At 44.0% G+C, this 8764-nt stretch overlaps 1 protein-coding gene across 1 annotated transcript; it reads left to right on the forward strand.

The window, feature by feature from the left end:
* The first annotated feature begins 746 nt into the window (after positions 1-746).
* Positions 747-7740, forward strand: LOC109769846 (uncharacterized). Its single transcript, XM_020328553.2, has 3 exons — positions 747-1090; positions 5005-6700; positions 7159-7740. Exons 1-3 carry the CDS (start codon positions 828-830, stop codon positions 7738-7740), a joined length of 2541 nt encoding a protein of 846 aa, XP_020184142.1. The 5' UTR covers positions 747-827.
* The last annotated feature ends 1024 nt before the right edge of the window (positions 7741-8764 follow it).

Below are 8764 nucleotides of genomic sequence, written 5' to 3' on the forward strand. Positions count from 1 at the left end.
GGATATCGTCTCAATCCAGTAAACTGGGGACTATATTTAGCTCATAAAAATGCCTGAAAAACACTAGAATAACATAATCTCGAAGCATTTCAAAATAGGGATGTTACCGTGACTTGTTGTCATGAAAACTGAAAATATTATGAGTCTAATTTGGCGCTTAGGAGCATTTGAAGCAGATGGTATGAATTACAATCTCTATGGTATTTTCTAACAGCTATGAATTATTTGGTTTGGTAGCTCACTAACAAAACTGTTTTACATGGATGGAATGGCTAAGAAAATAAAAAAAACATTTATTATGTATCTTCATCGTCTATTTTTGGTATAGACCACCGTGTATGTATGAGCCCATTTATCAAAAAAAAGAAGTATGCATGAGTTGCTGGAGATGCTGTCATAGGAAGCGTGAGATAGAGCAAACAGGACAAACATCTGCTTTTGATCGGTTTTCCTCCGCACACAAGCGATGCTGAGCCAAAGCTAGCATACATGCACGTGCTTCTTTCTTCCTTTTCTGCGGCCCACAAGCAAAGCAAAGCAAAGCATCCGCTGACACTCCCGCCGGGGATCTATTCATTTCTTCATTGTGCATTTGTTTCCGAGGAGCTAAGCCATCTACTCCCTTTGTACCATAATATTTGTAGTTTTAGCAGCTCATGGTAGGTTCTTTCCCACGTTCATTCTCATGAGGGGCTAGCTGAGAAGGCTGCCATGCTTAGTTGATCACATGCTAGCTGCCTAAGACTTGATTGCGATCCGGTCGGAAGCAATCACATTCACATCCTAGCTACCTATGCCTAACTAGCTAGCTAGGTCAACATCAGAGGATGGCTGGAGCTGCTGGGAGTCGGAGGAAGAGCAGCGGCGGTCCAAAGAAGAAGAAGAAGAAGCAGCAGCCAGAGCCATGGCCGGAAGAGATATCGCTCAACCAATACGCTCTAGTGCGGACATACCTTCTCAAGAGCATTACCGGCATAGGCTACCTGGCGTTTACGTGGTCGACGGTAGTCCTCCTGGGTGGCTTCGTCACCGCGCTGGGGAAGAAGGATTTTTGGTCCCTCACATTTATTAGCATGATGCAGGCAGCCGGGTCAGTAATCTCTTCCTACCTATTCTCCATACATATTCTCCATCTACATCTGTGTTGTCTGCCACGTTTTTTTCCTCTTGTTAATTTTTTATTATTCCCTTTTCGCGCGCGCTCTCTCTCTCTCTGGTGAGCCTTTTTCGAGTATGGCTCGACAGTTGCCTCATTTCCAACCGCACACACCTACTACTCCGTTCCACAATATAGCTTTCAAAAACGTCTTACATCGTGGGACGGACGGAGTACCTTCTAGTGATCTCCTTACCTAAGAGAAGACCAAGCTCCTTTGCTATTTCATCTTTTTTCAACTCAGCAATCCAATTACATGCCACTACCAAGATAGCACCATTGTACGCCGGAAATACCCAATGGTTCCTGGTGACGTCTGCCCTCATTAGGCACTGCGCACCTTCATGGATGCATGTATTACATGTCTTGATTAGTGGCTTAACTACAACGTGCCCGCTCACTCAATTCACTAAGCAGCCACGTCTTTTTACCACTCCTGTTTTTTAGACATTATTACCTGACTTAACTCATGGTTGTATTACTCCTGCCTTGCGATGCCTTGCGATTAGGCTGGATTAGTGGCATAACATAATTTAAGAACTCTCCTGCCTTGCGATGCTCTTTTCTCTTCCCCTCCCAAGCAAAACTTGATTGCGACACCACGAAGGGGACTGCACTCTTTAAAAAAGGCTTCACTTTCAATATTTTCTTTCTTTTTTGAATATTTATTTTTCGAAATATATATATATATATATATATATATATATATATATATATATATATATTATAAAAACTTTTGGGATAACAAAATATTTTTGGTGGCATAACTTTCATGATATTCTTGGTGGAACAAAACAAAACAACACTATATACAAGTTATCATTCACACTTTTTGTACTAGAATTTTTTTCTCTAAAGTCGATGGGAGTTTTTCCTTCATGAATTTTGTTATACAAGTACAAAAGAAGGTCAAGTTTATTTCAAAAAAGTTTCACTTTTTTTTGGACTTTTTTCATAGTTACTAAAAAAATCCCCATATCAGATGTATATACACTTTAAATGAACATTTTTTGGCATTTGAATATTTATTTTTGGAATATATATATATATCAAAAAAATTGGGATAACAAAATAAATTTTGCGGAATAACTTTCATGATATTTTTGGTAGAACAAAACAAAATCAACTCTATACAAGTTACTATTCACACTTTTGTCTTTGATTTTTTTGCACTGAAGTCAATGGTAGGTTTTCCTTCATGAAACTATTTATACGAGTACGAAAGAAGGTCAAGTTTATTTCAAAAAAAGTTTTAATTTTTTGACTTTTTTCATAATTACTACAAAAGACTCTTTTTTTACTTTTTTCATAATTACTACAAAAGATTCCCATATAAGATGTATATACACTTTAAATGAACAATTTTTAGATATATGTACACACACACACAAACTTTTGAGATAACAAATTATTTTGGTGGAAAGAAAAGTTGTACTAGAGCTGTGTCAATTAATTTGGATCAGAGGGAGTACTATATTTTTTGTTTTGCCGTGTCTTCGTTGTTTTCACGTACTTGTGCTTAACCAAGCCAAGAATACCATTCATGAGACTAAGATCGTTTCATATATAAAAAACCCAGCATAATCTAGCCACCGAAAAACAGTTAAATAATGTAGATATTTTTTTTATTTTTGCATGGACTGCTTGGAACAACAACAACAAAAGATTGTTCATCATAATCATCTATCTATCTTAACCAAATTAAGAATGATTAATTACGCAAATAAAACTAGACCGACGCATTAAAAGTACCGTGTAGCTTACCAACGTCCAATCGCCCACATTGCCGGGGACAGGTTCTGACACAAGCCACGTATAAGGCGTGTTTCAGAAGAGTGGCATTTATCCAGTGTCAGTGGCATTTATCCAGCGTCAATACACTGCGAAGATCATGTTCCAACCTGTACTGCTGTTTGTACCGCACTGTTGCAGCAGCGTATAACTGCTTTACCATCCCAGCGACCTCAATATATATCCATATCCGTTACTTTAGCTGATCACGAGGCACCTGCGCACGCTATGGATACCAGGGACATATGTCCCCATAGACCAAACTTCCGCGTGTGGCCTAACAGTTGGTGTTAGCCGCGCAAACCAGCCAAACAACTTAGTGAACAGGCACTGCAATGCAATGTCTCCGACGACTCCCACGGTAGCAACACATGCGGAAACCACCGCAGAGGAAGACATTAGGCAAGGAGGGCTTCTATGGTGGCACGACATCACGGGGGCTAAACATTAGGGGGCTGTTTGGTTCTAGGTCTAGCATTGCCACACTTTGCCACACATTTTTGCCAACCTTGCCTAAGCTTAGTTCATTAAAACGAGAGCCACAAGTTGGCAAGCCTAAGGGAATCTTGCCACACTTTTTGTGTGTATGCCATGTGGGGCTCAAGTGTGGCTTGCCTAAGGTATGACTTGAACCAAACACTCACCTAAGTTAGTCAAACTTTCCTAACCTTAGGTGTGGCAACCATTGGCAAAGTTAATCACAAACCAAACAGCCCCTAGATCTCAAGTGTCTCGAGTGTCGTGCCACACATATGCACTGCTGGTCATCCCGTAGGCACAACCACGAGCCTGCGCAAGCCACCCGGAGGCCGGAGATGAACAATGATACCACCACACGTCGTGGCCAGACCAGATCCCGAGCGGCGCACAGGTTGCACCAGCTCCCCTCACACCAGCCACGCTAGATCCGTAGCCATCTCACCACACCCCGCCTCCGTCGGGCCTTGCCCGCCCGGCTCTTGCCGCACCTTGCTGACCGGGCACTACCAAATCCCGAGGTTGCCTCCCCGGCATGCTCTGCATTGACGAGCTCTGCAACACAGGCGTGAAGACCCCCTTCCTTTGGAGATGATGAGGCGAGCCACAACCATTGTAGGCACCGGAGATGGTGTAAACAAGGGGTGTGCGTGGTGGAGGCAGGCTAGCAGCTAGGGTTATCGCCTCCTGGGTCGACATGAGAGGAAAAAAAGAGTCAAAAAATAGTAAATGTGGCTGATAACCCACAAAAATAGAGAATCACAATAGTTTTCGAGTGTATTATTTTACCCAAATTTATTGTTTCGACATAAGAGAGCCAAAAAATATTTATAAGCCTTAGCTATTGAGTTGTCAATTCAACCACACCTAAAAATCACTTCCTTACAGTAATTTATTAGTAGCACAATCTTTTCACTTCTCTTCCTCGGTGGAGTTGTCTTCAATCTGTTTTCATCCCATCATTGCTAATGAAGACAATTTTCAATGCTATCGGGCGGGCCAGCTCGCGAGCTTATGTGCTCGCAGCCGAGTAGCGTATTTTAGGTAAAACGAGAGATAGATAGATAGGGGTTCAATGGTACATGGGGACTTGGGAAAAGCCCATACGGAGAAGCCTTGACCTAGCTAACACGCTTCCTCGCCGTACGCTTGGCTGCTCGCCACCGGCGGAGAAGACGCTGGACACCGCCGTTGCCAGCACGGACGCTCGCACGCTCTGACGGCACGATGCTTCATCACCATGGTCCGCATGGCACCGACTGATGCCACTGAGCTCACTGAGCCTGCCGAGCTGCATTGAGCCGGAGGAAGCTCGGGCCAAGTGTCGTTCTCTTGCTCGCTTGAGCACCCAACTCGGTCCGGCCCGACGAGAGGTGTGCTCGACGAAGGCTCGGCTCGTGTCCGGAGAGGTCCTGGGCTAAGGGACTTTGGTCCTAAAAAATGTATAAAAGTTTTAAGTAGCGCGCTATAGTGTTTAGAAAGGTCCGCCACTAAGAGGCATAGCCCACTATTTATAAATCTGGTTTAGGCTCGACTACGAAACTGATGCATTATTTGCTATATATGCCATGTTTTCAAAGGATCTTCCATGACTGGGGAGATGGGGTGATGTGCTATAGCTTTTCTAAGTGGCCTCGTATTATCGGGGAAATTCTCGATTATCTCGCAAAGACTATTGTCACTATTCTACTTAAAACAAAACACAAATGGATATACCTTTTGCTTGCTGCTGTTGCTTGTTGCTTGTTTTTCCCAATTGGATATTTGTCGTACCTTGTTGTGGGCCTAGTTGCGTGGGTGATCTACAAGTTTGGGGCTGTCATCTGTGCCGGGATCTCCTTGTGGCGCGTAATACAACATGATTATGGCAACATGGATGACGGGGACAACAGCAAAGCAAACCTGATGCCAGCATTGGACTTTTTCTATTCTCTAATTCTCTGCCAAGGTGCACTCTACTTTTTATGGGCCACATCTGACAAGGTGTTCCCAAAGATGTGGGGTGAACCATCAGTTAAACAGTACCTGGTTGACCTCCAGTCAAAATGCTGGCAGGACCCTAAATCCATCAAGGATAGGAGATTGGTCAATTATGCGGTTGATTTGCTGGACTCTGAATCATCACAAGACTACCTCTCTGGAGCAAGGATGCTGGATGTGCTCATCAAGCGTGGAGTGGATGTAAGGCCGCTTATACTCCCCTCCAGCCAAAAGGTTGAGAAGCTGATCGATACACTGAGGAGGAGTAGCAGAGACAGAAAGATTAAGGAGCTCGCCGCCAGGATATTGGCGCATCTTGCCTGTGATAGGGATCTAACCCAGTTCCCTGGGCTAATACCGTGCATATCCTCCCTACTGGGTATCACCACCCAACTGCCATATTTGAACAACCAACAAGGATCCATTAACCAGTCACCACGTCAAACTATATGGGATCAGTTGTGCCCAGAAATTAAAAAAAGTAAATTGGGTCCGCTATTGATAAAAATTATTAAAAAAATAAAATTGAATCAGCAAGGTGCAGGGAACAACCAACATCAGTCACCTCAATGTAGATTGGATCAGCAAGGTGCAGCGGAAAGCGAAGGAGAAGGAGATGGTTGGAATGAGTTGATTCTGCAAGGTCTGACAATTCTGGAGAGGCTGGCGTCTGACCAAGACAACTGCAGGGACATATGCAGCAACCCCGATCTAATCGCCAAGATCATGTCACCTATCTACTCTCACACACTAATCCAAGATATCAACATAATGCCGGCATGGCAAGATGTAGTAAATGGAGCCTTCAGAGTGGTACACCAGCTCATCCGTGCTCCCGAGTGGACTGGTGGACGAAGGCTAGCCCATGAAATCTCCTGTAGCAAGCAGGCTGTGAGCAACCTGGAGATGATTCTTGATCAGGGCAACTCGGCTATCCAACAACAGAAGATGCAAGCTATGAAGATCCTCACTGATTTGGCTTTGGATTCGTCCTCTAACCTCGCGATGGAAACAAAAGAAAATCTGATCAACAAGCAGCTGCAGATCTTCCTTACTGAAGGGACAGAGGAAGACCTTAAGGTTACGGCTGGGAAAACACTGGCATTACTATCCAAGGCAGGAGCTATCTCTGTGTGTACAATGAGTGAATACAATCCCATTGTTGAGCAAGTGACTGAAATCCTTGATGCTAAGAACAAGATCATATACAGAATAATAGCTGCTGAGATCTTGGAGAATTTGTGTACTCTACATATGATGGACAAGAATCATGTGAAGAACACCTTGCTGTCAAAGGTAACATCTGTTTATGTAACTCTAACATTTGAAGCAGCACAATATGTCACTAGCAAGTTAAAAGCATAAGATATTGTGTTCCATTTCTAATGTTTCCTGTTTTTTCTTACATCTGAATCACCTTCTAAGCCTTTGGATAAACATCCAACCATCCTCATCTCACGACAATCCATGCATAACATACAGGAAAAAAACTTGCAGTAACGTTGTTCCAAAATTGTGCACGTCTCCGGTATATATATTTTTGAATTTGTGCATTTTTAAGGCTTCAATTTTAGGCTCACTAATATGCAATTTTAAGTGTCTGGTATATATGAAAGTTTCAAGCACATGAGGATTAGCACGTGTAAGACTAAAATCATATACTGAAACATATTAATCGGATAATTCTAGATTTCAAACCTTTACCTTTATCATGGGTGAAGTGATTTGAAGTTTAATTCACCTTGTTGTTGCAGGTGCTGGCAGAAGTTTTAACCAGTAAAAAGAAGCCACCATCAAAAGCATCGGAAAGGCAGGTATCTCAAACATTAGGAGATATTGTAGAAAATCTACTTCAAGACGACGAAGAAAATCAACGTCTGGAACATAACGGCCAACTCAATCCATCCGAGCAAACTGAGACGCAAACAGCTATGATGGAATTGAAGGAAGCATTGTTATCCCTTACTTCGGTGATATTTGACAGGCTGATAATTAGTGCCGTGGATTTTGATGAGGTGGCTCAAAAGGTTGCCCCAGGAGAAGGTGAATTTGTGGCGAAGCTCAAGACTATAGTAGAAGATAACTGTGAGGCCACGGCTAATAGCCTAAGAGTGGTCAAGCTTTGCGGTATGATTGCTGTTACAATGATGCGGCACAGCCAGTACAACACACACATCAAGGATCAGAAATTCATGGAGACACTGTCGGAGGCTTCGAGAATCATGTGTAACCTTGAAAGCTGCATGCTCTTTGCTGGGACTGATGGTGGTGCCAAGAAGACTGCTAGGCCCCTCCTCTCAGATCTTGTGAAAGAGGCAAACGCGTTAGTTGCTTAAAAATGTAATCGTGATTTCTACCATAGTGATGTCCTATTTCTCCATCTCAAATAATCATGTATCCAGCTCTTGGAATCATGGAATTTGGCTTGTATCATTTATAAAACAAGACTGTGTTGCCAGAATTGTACCTTTTTTTACATAGAGAATTGTATCGATTTTATGGAACATGTAATGCTACCATTTTTCTGTGTGGAACCTTATGACGCTTGTTATACTTGTTTCGTTTCAACTAGTTAATTGGCTGTGTGTTGCAACAGGGAAATAGAGATGGACTTGTTAACATGTTTAACTTTATTTTAACAAGGGAAAAGTATATTTTTCGTCCCTCATCTCTTTCAAAAGTTTACATTTAGTCACTCAACTCCGAAACCAGCAAAGTTTAGTCCCTCAACTCTTCAAACCGGGTAAGTTTAGTCCCTCAACTCTTCAAACCAAGTAAGTTTAGTCCCTCCTCTCAACCAAGCCGGTATTGCTGCTGACTCAGCACGGCTGCACGGGTTTGACAGGTCTTCGCTGACGTGGCACGTCTACGATGGCCACCTGTTGTACTTGTAGACGTTGCGGAGGCGCACAGCTCTCTTGCGTCCTCTACAAATGTCACTGCCGCCAGCCTTCCACACCTCGTCGCATGTAGCGCTCCATCAAGGTAGCCTGCACCGCCTGCTCCTCGTGAGCCTGCACGCCGGCCGTCTCAGTGGACACCACGCATGGTACAAGCTCCAGAAGCACGCGTCCAATGGCTCCTCGACGACGTGGACACCAGGCTGCACCGGTGCTTCGTGCCTCTGCAGTCCGCACGTCGGGTCTCCGCTCCGCGGGTCCGAGGCTTCTCCGCCGAACCGGCTATCCCCACGCGGCACTCGCTGCAGCCGTAGGTGCATCCGCGGTCGCCATTGCCGTGCCGGCGTTGGAACTTGGAAGTCGTCGCTCCGCCACAACTCTCATCTGTTACCACATGCTGGAGCGTCGCCGCTGTCGTTTTCATGTGGTCTTCATCACTGGATGGAGCGCCCAGGAGGTG

This window comes from Aegilops tauschii, chromosome 7 (genome assembly GCF_002575655.3).
Source record: "Aegilops tauschii subsp. strangulata cultivar AL8/78 chromosome 7, Aet v6.0, whole genome shotgun sequence".
Lineage (NCBI taxonomy): Eukaryota > Viridiplantae > Streptophyta > Magnoliopsida > Poales > Poaceae > Aegilops > Aegilops tauschii.